At 33.0% G+C, this 18,265-nt stretch overlaps 1 protein-coding gene across 4 annotated transcripts in view; it reads left to right on the top strand.

Annotated features, from left to right (window-relative positions):
• Positions 1 to 18,265, top strand: part of LOC118195481 (cysteine-rich venom protein AnHyalC-like) — a 72,595-nt gene that overhangs the window by 26,637 nt on the left and 27,693 nt on the right. For all 4 annotated transcript variants that reach the window (XM_035366807.2, XM_085807486.1, XM_035366806.2 and 1 more), the window contains exons 2-3: positions 12,018 to 12,296; positions 14,827 to 14,914. In XM_035366807.2, coding sequence (XP_035222698.1) covers positions 12,033 to 12,296; positions 14,827 to 14,914 — 352 coding nt within the window. In that variant the 5' untranslated portion in view covers positions 12,018 to 12,032. The remainder of the gene's footprint in view (positions 1 to 12,017; positions 12,297 to 14,826; positions 14,915 to 18,265) is intronic.

Here is an 18,265-nt window from a genome sequence, read left to right as displayed (position 1 = left end):
TCAGCAGCTTATGTGACTTCTTCTCTTGTTTTAGCCATTTGTACTCGTATATAAATAGCATTTTAAATTAATTTATGTGCATTTTAATTAATTAAAGAGTTTAATGTTTGGGTGCTACTTTGGTAGACGGTTGCACGGATTTTGGCGATTGTTTTGGGGCGTGCGATACGACTTATGGTAAACCCATTGCTGGACAAGTTATTTATGGTAACCGATACTTTGTTGTCATTTTATTTAAAAAATAACGCGTTTTATTATGCATAAATTCCGTGCTTTAAATATTATTTATGGCTTCTAAATATTGCAAATCAATTTAATTTTGTATTTTTATTTGAAATAAAATTTTATTGTTTATGATATTTTATATAAATTTATGTTGTAGATGATGTAATCAATGATGTCACCTTGCTTTAAAAATAATTGGTTTTAATATCTATAAATTTAATCTAATGTTTTAAACATTATTTATGGCTATCAAATATTAAATTACAATTTAATTTTGCATTTTTTTAAAAAAATGATTTTATTATTATGATTATTTAAATAATTTTAATTTTATGCCTGATGTAATCAGCTCCCTGATTGGTTACAGAATATTTGTGCATTAACGAACTGAAATCAGCTCCCTGACTGGTTACTGAATATTTGTGCATTACCGCGCCATTTTAAAATTTTATTATTCATTTCTTCGAATTTTATTATTCCTTATTATTTATTTCATAGCGAACGGATATGTCCTTTTCAAAGATTAATGTTGTTATTGGTAATTTACCAAGACTTATTGGTATTGGAATCAAAAAATTGTCCTTTGAGACCTTATTTTGGCCAACCTGGCTTTCCTAATCAAATATTTATTTATAAATTGTTAGAAGGGTCAGAAGAAATTTATTTTAAATTTTTGGAGAAACCTCGCTAATTGCTTCTTCAATGAAGTGCGAGAAATGTGGATCACAGATGAAGATTATTAAAAGAGCCAATTCTGAAGAAGGCCTTATATGGTATTGTGGTCAATAACCGCTATAACGATAAAAAAAAAGTATTAGACATTTCTCCTTTTTCACCGGCATTAAACTTCTAATTGCTGTCATTTTAGCTCTAGTGTACGAAGCGTTCTTATTTACTTATTTTAAAGTTAAGTAATATTTTAATTCAAAAGAATTAAAAACGATTATACCAACGATTAAAAAATACGATCATACCAACGATTAAAAAATCGTTGGTATGATGGTTTTTAATTCGATATTCAATTTAAATAATATTTTAATCCAGTTAAACGTTGGTGCAATGTTATTATAGCCGTGTTTTTATTATATTTATTCGCTATAAGAAAGTAATAATTTAACCTTACTTTAGCATTTTATACTCGTAGCTACAGCACTATATCAATAATGCTACAGTCAGAAATTTGATCACTTTCATTACGCCACCTCTTTCTGTTCGTGTCTAATCACAGGTAATTTCAATTTTTGAATAAGCGTTGTTGACTGAAAATACACATGAAATTATTTGCTGAGCTCAGCATAAATATATAAACTTGCCAGTTTGAGGGTGAAAATTTTTTTTCCAATTTCAATTTGTATTTAAATAAATCAGTATATATATGTTATGGTGAAACACCGAAATCTGGAGAATGTCGACTTTCACCGGTGAATGTCAACATTCACATAGTCGCTTGGTGTATGTCCGAAATATTTTCCAAATATTCTTATTTCTGACTTACACTGGTAAATGTCGACATTCACCATGTACTAATGGTGAATGTTGAACACATAAGAATATTATATTTTCTTCTCCGTAATTCGGTCGCGAAAAAACGCACTTGAGACTTAAAATAAGAACTTAAGAACATAAGAACTTAAAACACACTGTACATTCAAAATGAGAAAGGAAAATAATAGAAGTTAAAAACTTACTAAATTACGTGATTCAAATCTTATTTATTGCAACAACTTAAACTATTATGACACTTTGAATTGCACAAGAGGCCTTTGCTTTTACAACTGCATTTATTTGTGGAACACTTCCTTTTGCAATGACAGCGTGTAAATATACTCCTCTCTTTTCAACCTACACCAGAGCATATCTGTGATTGTCGAGATACACCGGGGAGGGTCCGAATGTACAAGAATGTAATGCAATATTCGAGCTTTCACCGACGTATTTGGTGAATGTTGACATTCTCCGGTGAAAGTCGACATTCTCCAATTTCGGTCTTTCACGGTAACATATACACATAAACAGAGTTTTTGATAGTTGGAGTCATATTTAAATACACCCTTTTTAATTTACACCGATTTTTAGTAAGTTACTGAAAAAAATTAAGAAGTAAAAAATAATAAACACTGAGGAGGGTGTGGCATTTAAAGGGTGTCAAAATTTTTAAAAACCTTTTTATAGCATTTATTATCGTCAGATCATTTCAAAATTTCTCTTCAGTGCAGTAAGGGTATTAAGGTATTTTTCCAGCAAAAAATTGAAAAATCGGTAATTTCATTGATTTTGGGGGGTACCGAGTCCCCTTAACAATGGTAAATTTCCACTTCTTTCTCGTATATAATAAAGGAATGTTCTTGGATTCTATGTACCTTGTTTGTTTCATGCAGTATTAATGCTTACCAGAAGATTCAGAGCACATCAAGTCATGTGTTTTTCTGCAGTTGTCAGTCATGGTTATTCTACTTTTGCATAATGCTCTGTTATTACCGCTGATAAATTTCATTTATAAAAAAATGAGGAAAAACAGATCCATACAGTTGATAGCGAATATGATGTTTATAATTCGGTCAAAGGATCAAAACGTTCGGCTAGTACAAGGCCAGTAAAGGAAGTAAAAGTTGAGAAGAAAGAGAATTTGTTTGTGAAATTTGACATTATTAGCTTTCAGTTTAGAAGCCCAAATTGCGCTGCCTTCTTTATTTTTGAAATTTTTTAAGAAAATAAAAAATGTTTTGGAAATTTCAATTGTTTTTCATCGCTACAATCTGAAGATTAGACAAAATTTTGAAGATACTATGAGAGTACATTTTAAAAAGAAGGTAAGAGCGAGAAGTTTTGTCGGTGACATGGGACGCAGAAGTATAATTATAAACGGATATACGCGTAGAGCATAGAATACTTTTTTATTGTTTTCAAATAATAATATTTCGAAAACAAATAATCATAAACGCATTAAATTTGTGCTAAAATTGCCATTTTTTAAATGTAAGAATATTTACTTGTTTTCTATTATTATATTCTAAAACCGAGCCCGAAGTCCAGTGTTCTATTTGTTTCTCAGTTTCTTTTGCTCTGCGGAGGACAGAATAGAGGGATATGAAGTGCTGTGGGATTCTAGAAAGTCTGGAGACTTTGAGGTGCTTTATTCCCATGTTGTACCTTGTAAACTACATTTGATGCTTATAAGTAGAGTTGTAACAGAAGGGTTACTTAGTGAAACACTCTTGCAATGAATCGCATTGTCTATAACGCATACACACACACGTTCTGAGAAAGAGAAGGTGATGGATGTAGTTTTGACCTATAAAGTTGAAGTGACTTCATAATTTATTGGACTAGTTGTGGTTTACATTTGCAATTACAAAATAAATAAATAAATAAAACAAAAAAGTTGCAAATAAAATAACGAGTTAAGAAGTATTTACGTGTTTATTCATTTTCCAAATATATAAATTTAAATTAAATATTTAAATTTAAAAATTCAAAAATTTGATGTTTCGTAATTTGGAGGAAATGAGATATGCTCATTTAAGAGGATCGCTACTTTGTTTAACTGCTACATTTTCAGTAATCAAGATACAGAATGATTAGTTGAGATAACAATTTTGAAATTAATTCATTTTCTTTTAACATAAAAAACGTCAACTATATATAACGCGCCATTCATTTATAAATTTTGCTTTGTGAGGCTTTTACATGACAAATAAGTGTATGGAAACTTCAGAAAACAGTAGCTAGTAGTAAATTAAAAAGTGACAACTGTTGATTTTCCACTGCAGTCTCAAATTTTCGATTTGAACTGGGAAAGTTTTCTTTATTTTACTGAAGGTACAACAAGCGATCATAATTTTTCTTGCAAAATAGTCTCAGCATTTGTAATAGCAGCTTTATACAGATAATAGTTAACAAGGCGACCTTCTTTCTATATGCACATTGTTTTATTGTATGAAATTTTCTCATTTATATACATATTAATATAATATACATATTGGTAGCCTGTTTCAGGATTCAAGAGGAATTTTTATTTATTAAACGGCAAAATATTGTCGTTAACATGATGAGAAAACAGAGAAATTTGAATGCATTTAGGAAAAGATTTGCTTTTCTTTTCTAATCATAAAAAGGGGGGGCAGAAATATCTCCAATATACAGTGTAAAATTTACTGTCTTACAAGTATTTGTTGCAATAAATAGTCTATCTGCAGACTTTTCCAGTCCACCCTGAACTGAGCCTAAATGCCTCCTAATAAAGTGAGCCTCCTAATGCCCAGACAGAAACGCAGCTTTGAAAGTCCTCAGAAGTTGCGCATCAGTCATTTTATCTTTTCAAATACATTTAAATAGAAAGGTAATAGCATTTGCATTGAGAACTTGAAAGGATATTTCAAGTCGTTCATAAGACGTGTAGCTTCGTTCATTCAGAATCCGTGATTTGACTAACTTTAAATTCTACAACAGCATTAGATAAAGAGTTCGGTAAAATGCGGGAAGAAGCAAAAGCTGTTTCATGTATGAAAAATTTTTTAACGCTCTATTCGATAATAAATCAAGTGAACTATTCAGCTATGTTTTAGACACAGCGTAAGAAACTGAACAAACCGGATTGGACTGGACTAGACATTTTGGTCATGCCGTGAATCTGCCTACTGCGAGGGATACTTTCGTAGAGAATATGCTAAGGAAAACTACCTCGTATTCACGTTACACATGGAGAAAACCACAAAAGGCCCAATTCAGCTAGCTCACTCAGACTTCGAGCCCTAGTCGAATTCCCAATTGTCAGCGGTCTTATCCAATTGGCCTCAAAGTAATGCACCGTACTGCCTAGTTTTAAATTTTAATGATGGGACAAATAAACTCAAATTATAGAAAATATTCTGTCTATTATACTAATTAATTCTTTAAATTTAACCGCATACACATTCTTTTTTATTTCAAACATTTATTATTTTCTGGAATTCAATTTGTGTTTTTGAAGAGAACTTTGGATTTTATAATAACGAATTCTGGTTCGACTGAAATTCATTGCATTCTGGAAGATATTACCTACGGTCTGACACAATCAATTCCATATTTTAAAAACTCAGATAAATAACAAGATACAACGTTATAATGGGATTAGTTTGAGTATAACAGAGGTTTGCCTCATTTGAAAAAAAAAGGTCATCGTTTTTCTTCAATAGCAGGCAATATTAGACTGAAAGCTGCTGTGAATATTAAGAAAAAGTTGATTTCAAGAACTGAGACTCTTCTTTAGAAGAATGATGCAATATATTGCTAACGTCCAACAATAATATCATTAGCATATATGCATAATTTTACGCAAGTATTTATTGGTTCTTTAAATGATGTGTCATATTTATGCATAACAAATTTTGATTTGTCACTCGCTATTACATTTAAGATGATTGATAAATATTATATATAAAATGAACTTTATTTATACGAAAGTATGTCAGGATTGGTATAGTTATATTATAAAGATTGAGACGAACGAGCATCAATGAAACCTTTCTAATTAAAGCTGAGTGATGAAGGATATAGAATAAAGAAGACTTGAATCAATAATTTTGTGTTGCCGAACAACGTTTGTTTAACGTTACCTTGATGACACCTGTTTTCTGCTTATCACGCATCGTATTCTATTCGAAGCTACTACTAAAGGTTGAAGAGTATAAACTGAGATCTGAGATTAAATACATTTGTTTTTAAATGAATCCAAACCGGTCTGTTGATGTCAAGACCTCGCAGCAATAGCAGCATTAGGTCAAAAAGAAACTACTCGATTAATGTTTCATTCTTATCAACTTGAATTAAAAAATTTTTAAATATCAGTAATAATTAAATGTGTATTTGCCTTAGCAAAGTAATAATTAATTATAAAATAAATTTGAATAATAATTAATAATAAGTAAAGGAAAAATTCATAATATACTAATTTAGCAGAGCTACGAAAATATTCTAATAGCATAATTTATATTTGTGTGTTATTTTTTCTGCCACCATCTGCTCTAAAATACAACATCAGGGCAAAAGATATGGTTAACGGTTTCTGAACAGGTAAGTTTACTAACTCGAAGATGCAAATTTTAACTCACTAGCTACCAAAAAATATAAATGCTTCAATTATATAAATCTTGATGAAGGATGCTTCGTATATTTTACAGAAAATAGTATTAAAATTTAGGAATTATAAAAGTATTAATATAACGCATTTTGCCCATCATTTGAAGCATTTGCCCTTTAAATGCATTAGGGAATGTATAATATTTTAGAATTACCAGAGCACCTCAAAAAGCCTTTGCAGTGGCAGAAATTTATGTTGCTTAAGTTTGAAACAAACCTATAGTAACGGCATTACTTTTTTTCCGAACCATAATTTCTTTACATTATTCATTTTTAGAGCCAAAAAGTTACAGCCAGCCTTCGATTAACCGGGGGTGTATTAATAATAAAATACAAACAGAAAAAGAAAAATGCTTGGGATAAGAGTAGTGATACCAGATTATGCTTGCTTGATAAATAAATAAATAATCTCAAGAAAAAAAAATCTAAGCAATTTTTCCTCAGGAATCTGAACTCAGTCACACTGCTCAGGTTAGTTTACAAATAATATTTTTAATGCTCTTTATAATTTAATTTCTTCATTTCTAATGAATTTAATTACAGTGTTTTCGTTTTTTGCCTTGAATACTGTTTTAGTTTGCATAACGGAATGTACTTATTGTCCTAATTAAACAGCTTGAAATTGTTCATAGTATTTATTCTATATTTTGATATTATTCCGGTTCATCAAGAGTTGACTGTAAATCATTAATTTTTTTTTTCAGTATACATATTATTTCAAAGTACTCGAGGGATATCTTCCTCAGCAGCGGGCTTTTGAAGGGAAGCTGTTTCATGTGTGCATTGCACCATGGGGAAAAGCTCGAAAAACAACATGTGGGTCAACCGCTTCATCCACCAAGAATTGCACCCGCCACTAGCAAATAATAACTTATATTCCATTGGTTTAGACATTCAGTTGTAGATAAGCGGAAATAAATTACAAGAAAGAAAAGGTTTGATCATATCGAAATCGAAGACATCAATAGATGTTTACGCGTTGAATTGTTTTACTTTAATAACAACAATAAAGATGCAGTTGTGGTTTCTACATCCAAGAGATTTTTGGCTTCCTTTCAAAGAAATTAATTTTTATATTTAAAATTCTCTGTACTCGAAGTTCTTATTAAAGTAGCTTTTATCAGTTAAGGCTACTTTACTCCTAAAGAATCAATTTAATTCTTTTTTTTAAAACCTACATTTAAGTTTTTCTATTTTTAACCGAAGGATTTTAAACTAAAATGAAGTTTATAGTAAATGAAATATACAATTTGTAATTTTAGGACAAAAAGTAAGCTGATACTGAGCGCTATTAAGTTTATGATATTGTAAGCACTTCGAAATTTTACAATTGAACTTTTATTTTTCCATGTATAAATCGTCGTAAAGCAGTGCTGATTTCTTAAAGTTTTATAGGTTAAGAAATTTCTACTCGTGCTAGATTAAAAAGTGTTGTGAGCAGAAAACATTTCATTACATACATATCCAAACGGCAATATCCAACGTGGCTCGATTCAACACTTGTGTGTTACGAAACATTCATTTATTTCAGAGTTACTGCTGGATATACAGTAAAACCTCAATCGAATTTTGCCTACGAAACTGAGCTTAAACAATAAAATGGGGGGGGGGGGGGAGGATAATTTTTAATCGATGGATCCGGAAATCTACGATCTCCATTTCTCTTTAAAACTAAGTTTTACTTCCCCGTTAATTAATAGGGGGACCGAAAAGTAATGTCGCTTTCTTACATTAAATTCAAACGAATAAATTTGTAACAAATTTTTATTTTTAATCAATAATATAATCACCCTCGTTATCTGCAACCTTTTGCCATCTAGTATACCGATTTCAATCCCAGACCGATTAAAATCAATTGGTTTTTGAGTAAAATCTCTTGAGATGGCATTTTGGACATCATGCAAATTTTCAAATTTTTTGTCACTAAGAAAATGTTGTAGGGATCGGAATAAATGGAAATCCGAGGGTGCGATATCGGGCAAATATGGTGGGTGAGGCCAGTACCTCCCATCCCTATTCATTATATTTTTCCAGTGTTCGTCTTGCACAGTGCGATCTTGCATTGTCGTGTTGCAGAATGACGCCTTTTCCGTTGACAATCGTCAGATATTTTTCGATTAAAGATTGGTTCACTCGATCCAATTGTTCACAATAAAGGTTTACATGTTAAGTTTTTCCAGGTTTCAGCAATTCAAAATGAACAATTTCGCGAATACTCCATCAAACACCCAGAAGCGCCTTCTCGGGATGTAAACCCTTTGTAACCCCTATTAAAACTGCCTTTTGAGTTTTGGATTATCATATAGGACTTATATTTTTTGCCTCCACTAATCAAACGATCAAAAAACGGTTCTGTATGGTGCCGTTGAAGCAATACGTTGCATGTGATGGATAGGTTGGCTTTGTTCTTTTCGGACAGATTATGGGGTACTCAAACACCAGCTTTGCTTATTTTTCCATTCTGCTTTAAATGTTCCTGGATGGTCGACCAAGGTTGATTAAGAGTGTTTGACATGGATTTGCTTCCACTTCTGAACTTAGCATGTTGTTGTCGACATGCGCAGAAACGACATTACTTTCCGGTCCCCCTATTAATATACATAGGTAAGGGATGTAATCTTTTTGGTCAAAATTCGATAGTGAGTTTTCAGTGAATAAGCATAAACTGGCGCCTCCGCAAAATTTTTTTACCTATTTTTACAATGTTTTTTGTCTGAACGTGTGTGATGATTTTTTTTCCTTTTCCTATGTGTGTGACGTTTTAAGCTTTCTGCATTCATGTAAAGAGTTGATTAAATTTTAGGTAAAACTTGAGAACCGGAAGTAGTACTTTACAGAAAACTCAAAACAGTCTTTAATGGACAACTGGAAATGGTACCTTTCAAAAAACGTAATTTAAATATACGTTTTTATTGATGTATAACATTAATAAATATTTGCTTTGTACTAAACGAAGTATTTGAACTGTCTGCCTTGAATAAAAATTATTCATTGTTTACGTAGTTGGCCTTTATCTACTTAAGCATCACAGTGTCTTTTTTAAATCTTGTTTGAACACTCTCATCATCACTTCTGTTACGGTTCAACAGATACTGTCATCTAACTTCGTGTTTTGATTTGTTGTTTGATCCAGGTGTATATTTTGTGTTTAGGCATTTCATGTAGTCTGTGCTTTATAAAATGTCAGCAAACTATGAACATCTAATTATAACCATTAAATAGAAACATAAAGCTGGGAGACAAGTGTAAATGGCACTCAATTGTGAATCACTGGAGCGGCTTATGGAGCTGGTATCTCAATTGTCTCAGACTAGATAAAATGAAAATTTAAAACTTTAGAAATTATCTCAAGAACATTGAACAGTAAAACTATGAAGCAGGCTGAATTCATGCAATGGCATATGAAAGGTAATCCCAACAAGACTTGTGACTCACCTCAAAAAAATCTTAAGTATTCACAGAGAGAAAAAAAGAAAGATTTTAATGATTGCTTTCTCTACATTAACATAGTTTAGATTTCTCACAGCTCACGATCCCTCTCACTTTGAAAGAAAGGCGAGACGTTTGGCCGCCATTACTGCTTATGCATTTTTGCCATGCATCGCAACGCCTTCATAAGGGTTCAACACCCTTATGCAAGCCGGCTGCTGTTCGAAAAGACAGAAACTTTCCCAAGGGTGCCCCGGAATAAAGGAGAGCACACAAACTGTATATCAGTTTCTACCTTGAATCAGAACGCTGGAACCAGAACGCCAGTTTGGCGTTTTCCACAAAGGCGAGGGAAAACTTATGCAAGCCCGATTTTCATTTTAATTATTATTTAACCAATAATTACTGCAAATTAAGTAAGGGTATTTTTAATGGGATAGAAATGATTTACATTCAGCATTTTTAATACCCTCAATTTCGAAACCAAGAAAAGTTTCCTTTCTGGGTGTCTGAAAGTATAAAAAGGGGAAAGAGGAAAAAATAAGGAAGAAGTCAGAGATCGTATGCAGAATTATTTTCATGCCTTCAAAATACTACTACTAATAATGACACTCTAGATCCGGAATGTAGTTTTTGATAATTAAATAAGAAAACCAGAAAGAGAGGCTGTGTAGAAAATCAGAATGTGGGAGTTACAGAAAATAACACTGATTTGTGTGAAAAAAGAACTAGGGTTCATGATAAAAAAATAGAAAATTGCGATATGATGAAGTACGGTATGTAAACCAAATAACGTCGCAGGTTACGAGGCTGAAAAATTTGCGAAACATTGGTAAAAGAAAAATTAAATGGGAGGAGGTGATATATTCCATTTCTAACAGTAAAAGTGTTTTTTATACAAGGATTTTCAGGAAGAATCACACGGTTAAAAAATCATAACTATTCCGCTTTAATCCTTTTTGATGGAATAATATATAGATAGAAAGAGAGTTTCTCCAATACTCGGGTTGTCTGTGTAATAGGAAATCATCTGACGAAAATATGCAGCGCATCCTACAGAATTTCCCAAGTAGTCTATAGAAATCTACTTACCGTGCCGGTACGGAATGACGATCAGGAGGATGGAAAATGATTTTGATAAAATGCGTATTTGAAATTGCGTATTTAAAATTTTTATTTTTGTAGCTGATGCAGCTTGCTAAATGAAGCTGCTTGGCATTATAGATAGTATAACATTACTCTGAGAACAATTCCAGTAAGCTTGTTCTCTTATTTTCCATTTCTTTTAGCTACAAAATTTTCTGAATTCACCCCAAGCTCAGTTGTCAAGTTATTATTATCTCCATTGATAAAATCCGCAGGTAAATGTTTTAAAATTTCGCGTTTGAATTTAAGGACGACAAAATAATTTGTCGATATGAATTAAAATTCTTCAATTAGAAATTCTGATTTAAAGTGCAAAACATGTGCCAGAAGAAGGGGTATTAATAGATCTTCCCTCACTAACTACTGTTGGTATCTAAATCATTCACTGAAGATTTCCTCTGTGACGCAGAGGATTTCCTTAGGTATTAACTAGAGTTTTGCTGTATTTTATATCACAGTAAATTTAATCACTTTTAACTGTTGTAATTCTGATGATCGTATTTAAAAGATATTTAAACACGCTTTCATCTTATAAATTTACTTTTTACTCATTTTCTTTCTCCTTTTAATTTTACTCAATGCATGAAGTATTCCCTCGATACTTGGGAAGATATGAACTTAGTGTTTGTGTAGAGTACGAATTCCGATGAAATGAGGCCCAAATCGGAACTTAACCCAAATTTGCGAAACATACGCACGCTGTTTTAAGACTTACATAGGCTTTTATTTAAAATCAATGACACTAAAGATTAATTTCCTCCTAATTTTAAAGTTGTCTTGATTTCCTATTTCTATTGGCATACTCCTTTTGTTATACTTATAAAAACGTCGCTCATTATAAATATTAATATCGTGCTACGAAGCGGAACCATATCTTTAATTGTTTGAGGGATAACCATTCATTCCCAAGGCTCTGATTTTCAAATTATTACTAGGATTCCGGGACATGCACCAAAGATGTAGAAAGATTCACAAAAGACGGATAATAGAAAAAAAAAAAAAGAAATAGTTCATGAAGTATTTTGTGCGAAATTATTGAATTCTAAATGTATTTTATCGCTATTAATTGATATTATATACGTCTTTTATTTTTCGTTTAGAATTGCCCTGAGAAGATGAATGAAAAGGTACCTCTTTTTCTAAGTATCCTGATTGCTCTTATTGGCTCTCTCGCTGCTGATGAATGTCCTACTTTGTTTTTGCGATATAGTCAGGATCATTCTTACTGCAAACCTGCTAATGAGGCATGCAATATCCTACAATCCTACGAAACAGCTGATGATATTGAAGTCATTCTGGATGAGCATAATATGTACAGGAGTAAAATAGCCACAGGAAAGGAGCCAAGTTTACCACCAGCTACCAACATGCTACAACTGGTATTTATAGAAATTTTACATTTTGTTGTCAGTTTAATACCTGGCTATATTTTAAATTTATTAACTGTATTTTCGGGTTTTCACACATGTTTAACAGAAGAGTGAAAGTTACTTATTTCAAATTCGGTAATTGAGATTCTCAGCTTTCCATTCACGTTACAGCTGTGAACTTTCCTTTTCTCACTTCAAACTAAATTGAATTGAACAAAATGAAAACGTACTAAAGGAATAAGATATTAAAAATTATTTCTATCATTAATTTAAAAAAAATATTTTGTACAAGGTAAGAGTGGTATTTTACTACCTAAAGTGTAACTTTAAAAAATTTATTTTGTACAAGGTAAGAGTGTTTGGTATGTTACTACCTAAAGTGTAACTTATATTACATAGAAACTGCCTGTAAACAGAACACCTTTATATGTGATCTTTAAAGCGGTATCTCTTTCTAAAGGCACGTAGTCCCCGAGCAAATAACAATCAGTAACCACACTTAATCTAATCTAAGCTGTGATCAGTAACTTAATTTCCCTCTTTTCTTTTACGCAATAATCTGAAAAAAAAAAAAAAAAAGTATTTTTAACCATATCTGCACTGTAATGGAAATGCATGTGTCAATGTCTTATAAGCCCTACTAGACTGGAAGCGATTTATCGCCTTTATTTTAAAGCAAATGACTAAGTCTTAGAAAGGTTGAAATAAACATTTTGTTTAATTCTTAAAAGTACAGAAGGCACTACTTGTGCGACAGACGAACCTCTGCTACTTGAGAGTATTCAAATCAACATATGATAAAATTAAACTCAAATGAAAGTAACGTAGTCTGAGACTAAGCGTACAATATACTGCTACTTAAGGCTGGCTCAAGCGTATTTTAAAAATCGTCTAACAAGACGATAAAGCCAGAATAACTGGCAGAGCTGGCGATATTACGTAATTGCAACGCACGGCTCCCAGAAGCTCCAGTTCTGTTGTTACTAATGCTTACTTGTCTGACCTATAGTTAGCCCAAGCCCACGAAATACCTCGTGGCAAGGAGCGCAAGATACGCTGCCGTTGGTAACAGCCTTGAGCACCCTACAAGTGACAGCGCGATTTAGATTAGTTCTGCTCTCAATTTTGACGGAGACCCCCCCCCCGGGGGGACGGGTGCAAGGGTCTCCCAACTCTCTTCCCCTACCATCAGCCTCTCGAGAGGACTTTCGGCTCGCCACATATTTAGAATGATCTTATATCTCACTGACACTATACATTTACAAACATCCATGCCCTCTCCCGGATTCCCTTCGGCACGTCAGTCAACGACGCTAACCACTATACCGGTTAGGCGGCCGCTCTAGTTCTAAAACACTGAAGATGAGGACTGGTAAGGCCTACGGAAAGTAAATGTCCAACTTGTAAATAACTGATTAACATAAAATTCTACGAAAGTTTTAGTTTAACATTTACTTCTGGTTGCAAATTTGTTCGACGATGAGCGTTTATTCATCAGAATAATGGTACAAGAAACCTAAATTTAAAATAATTTCCATTAAAATAAACAAATTTATTACGTAAACTCATTTTTAATGTGCACGATAATTTTGGAAGCAAAATTTAAGAATATGAATTTACTTTTTTCCTATGCTGGTATCTGATTCAGTAGAACCAATAATTCATGAAATGGACGTACAGTGTTCGATTGAAATGGTTAAAGACCATTAGGGAACAGGTATATATTTATATGACGAAAATTACATATTATGCGCTTCATATGGTGATAATGAAGGATGTGTTACATTTTCGCATTACTTTTTTTTTTTTTTTTTGCCCAACCACAGAATGATTGCAGAAATTTAGCAAGGTTTAAATTTTCGGACTCTAACTTATGAAATAAATTTGTAATTGTGCAACACAGAGCAGAATACAGGTGCTTACTGCAGAATGATGCATTTTCTTTTGGTTTCATTTTCAGCCTTAGAACAATACTATGTTTTTAAACTAAAGATTTTATACTTAATTTATTTTAAATTGGTGATTTTTAATTGTTGTGTGTCCTAAACGACGTGTAAGTTGCTTTTGAAATTACAAGTAGAATGCTGTTTAGTTTGATCAAATCATCATTCTACTTGTGCCGTTCAAACCGTATAGTGGTTAGTGTCGCTGACTGCCGTGCCGAAGGGCCCGGGTTTGAATTCCGGAGAAGGCATGGATGTTTGTAAATGCAATAGTGTCGGTGCGGCACTCTAAATATGTGGCGAGCCGAAAGTCCTCTCATGTGGTTTGGTGGAAGGGGAAAGGGATGAGGGAACTTGGATCCCTCCCCCCAGGGTGCTCTACATCAAAATTGGGGGCAGAACTGAGCTAAATCGCATTGTCACCTGAATGGTGCTCAAGGCTGTTGCCAACGGCAGGCGTATTCTAGCGCTCCTTGCCACATGGAATTTCGTGGGCTTGGGCTGACTACGTCAGACGAGTAAGCATAAGTAACAACAACATCATTAATTTCAAATAAATTGAATGCATTTGTATAACGTTATTTTTTTACTTTCAGGTTTGGGACGACGAATTAGCTGCAGTTGCTCAGAAATATGCTGAACAATGCAAATTTGAACACGACTGCAGCAACTGTAGGAGAGTGCGTAAGTATTAAACATGTCACCATTAAATGAAAATATTTACTGAAGGGAAAGTCTTATTCCTTGTTATCACGCAATTATTTCGTTTTTCTGATAATAAGGTGGTGGTTCTGATCCATTTGTAAATGGTTGAAAATGCAGAATCTTATATAAATTCTTCAAATAGGATGCTTTCGAACAAATATTAGGGTCATTAGTTGTCTCAATGCAAAAGAAAATGCATATTAGCATCTAAAGGATTTTTATTTTCTTTCTACCAAATAGTTATATTTTAAATTATACAAGCTACGTAAAGTGGAATTGTACTGAAATAAATGTTTTAACATTTTTTAGTAGCTTTTATACGTATTCTCTTGTTTGTTAATCAACATTATTTTACAAATTTCGGAGACATTATTTCGAATGCTATCAGTTTAATACAAAGAGTAAAAAGATAACCTTCTTTCTATCAGTTCTCTGAATGTTTCGCCCGAATCTGCTTAGGAACAGCCTCGAATCAGCAGAATCGCAGAATTGAGAGACCTTCGACGCATAGATATTAGAGTGATTTGTTCTAAAATTATCCCAAATTTGAAACTTATATTAAAAAGCAATGCTGCTATCTATTTGTTACGTCGCTGTCCAAACTGATATTTGAACTCCGCTTTTTTTTCGAAAATGGAATAAAAAGTGGCAAAGTTTATGCAGTTTATGAAAAGTTCTTCGACTGAAAAATTGTTAGCCAATTTTATATAATAAAAATATTCAATATCAAACTACTGATCAAGAAAAATAAAATTACTCAGGGAGTATGACAAGAGAAGGCGGCTGTTTTATTCAAGAGGTTTCAGTAAATCTTGTATATTTGTAATCTTCGATCAAAAAAATATATGGTCCGTTAAATCCCTGAGCTAGAAAGGTCTTTTCTTGGAGTTAATGATAGAGAAAAAATAGAAATAAGCGCGTAGATAATGATGTCTTGGATTCCTTTTAATCAAAATTATTATCGAGTGTTTTTTTTAAACTTAGTCCTTAGAAACTGAAGTCCTTAGAACTTGGTGTTATTGGCATAAATCCAATGGACAGAAATAGGGGCTTGTTATTGTACAATAATACTCAAAGAAAATACGCTAACGGCATAAAAAAATGAAAAATTACCAGACGGCAATTTAGACAGATGCAAACAATCAGAAAGCGGGTTTGCATTTTGAAAAGTGTAGCGGAAATTGAACGGAAAGTAATCAATTGGAAGTTTCCGGAGCATTTGTTTCCGGATTTCTACTGTTCTAGGAAGTCGTTATGCGTTAGCACCTTGTCTTTATGAAAAATAAAAATAAAAAATGCTGAGGAAGGTTTAAAGATGTAGTTAAAAATATTTTCTATACACCTCCGAAAACTAGACCCTTCCCCCCAATCTTTATTTATTTATTTTTAAAATCACTGCAATAGCATTCATTGCGTTTGAGGGTCTCTTTTAAAAGGTTACATTGCTTAAAGTAAAAGGATCCATTCTTACATATATTTAAGATGATAGGGTATATCGTAAAGCCTTTAAATCGTAGAACAAACTTTTGAAAACAGAAATTTAGGCCTGTGGAAGATGTGTAAATTGTTTGGAGCATAGGAACTTTACACGTGTGCTGCCTAGAGTAAAGTGCCTATGCTACGAAACCGGCTCCAGTCTCGCTAGCGACGAATTTTAGAAGAAAACGAAGCTATTGAAAAAGTTCTGAGAGATAGCAAAAAACATGCAGAGTGTCACTAATTTAGCATGAAATATATATCGACTTAACTATATAAATATAACTTATATAAATCAACTTATATAAATCAACTTAACTATTAGTATTGACATTTCGTAATTCATACTATGAGCAGAAAAATGCAGATCCTTCGGTAACTGATCACTAGCATAAATGAGTTAATAATCATGTGTGAGACATTTTAATAAGACGGATTCAAATTCATTAATAAAACTAAGACGTGTCAGCAAGATACAATTTGTTACAGTATGATATTTCAGCAGTAGTAGGACACTATGAATAGAAGAACGCAAAGTAATTTTCTAGAATTAAAAAATGTCAATCAGCATATTCGATGTGTCCACCATGGGTAGCAACACACATCTGCATTTGAGTTAGAATTTATTCTTGGATGCACAGTCTTTGAAGTTTTGGGACTGCATACTTGCTTAATATGAATTCTTAGATTGTTAACAATGCAGAATGGTCGGTTATACATCCGTACTTTCACGTAACCCTACAGGAATTACAACAGGTTTAGATCAGGCGACGTAGATAATCGCTCAACATTAACCTTCATAACCGATTGTCCCGGGCCTGAAACAGTCCTTGTGGTGGAGTTCTATTATTTTGTTAACACAGAAAACGCAGGTGAGCTAACGGCAGGTCATCTAGAAAACCACATATTGTGATTTGAAATGGCTCGGATTATCATGTGTCCAGCATCAATGTTCAGTTAATGTTCAATCGTGGAATACAGGTCCTATGCGACGAGTGTTCCAAATCTTCACCAGACATTGCAAGACTTCTGCACCTGATAACGTACCTCTAGCTGCCATAATGGTTTTCTTCTGTCCAATAATGCGAGCTGTGTCGGTTTAATACTTCGCTGTTACCGAATGTCACCTTGTCCGTCTGCCTAATATTAACAAAGAAATCCAATTGCACATCTAATGGATTTATCACGAATTTACACCAGTTTTACCATTTATGAAAACCTCTTGCCAACAGTCTTTGTGTTAGTATTATAGGTAAGCATAAAATTCATGTCGTACAGACCAAATGTAAGGCCACATGCCGCACTATGTCACTCATACGGCAGTGTGGATGAAGTAACACATAGGCAGGATGTCCTCTAGCTACACATGCAAACCTGCAAATACCGGTCTACCCAAATAGAGACGAGTTGTAACGACCCCTTGTTTCTCTAAATTGGCAAACGACATTAATCATAATAGCTATACTAGAAGAAGAATTTATAAAACGTAATGCATACTGCTCTGCTGCCTTTCTTGTTTGACGATCGCTTACCATTTACAATAGAACTATATCGTAGCACTCTTCGTCAGAATACCTAGCTTAGTTTAGGTTAGAAGATCCACTCTACTATGTGTTGCACTATGTGACAAACTTTCCGTTACTTCCAATTTATGTTTCTCCATGATTTATGACAATAGAGACAAATAAGAAAGAATAAAATTTAAACTAATTTGTTAGGAACGCACAACAAACTTGAAAGTATTTTTACAATATCTTGATAATACAGAAGTAAACGGTAAAGCGCGTATGAAAAGAGATTTTCGTACACACAAACTATATATATATTCATATATATTGCATAATATTGATTTAA

The sequence above is a fragment of the Stegodyphus dumicola genome, chromosome X1 (assembly GCF_044657685.1).
Source record: "Stegodyphus dumicola isolate Sdum_Otavi_A_Nest chromosome X1, ASM4465768v1".
NCBI lineage: Eukaryota > Metazoa > Arthropoda > Arachnida > Araneae > Eresidae > Stegodyphus > Stegodyphus dumicola.
The sequence above is the reverse complement of the archived record's forward strand: the minus strand, read 5'-3'. Positions and strand labels throughout refer to the sequence as shown.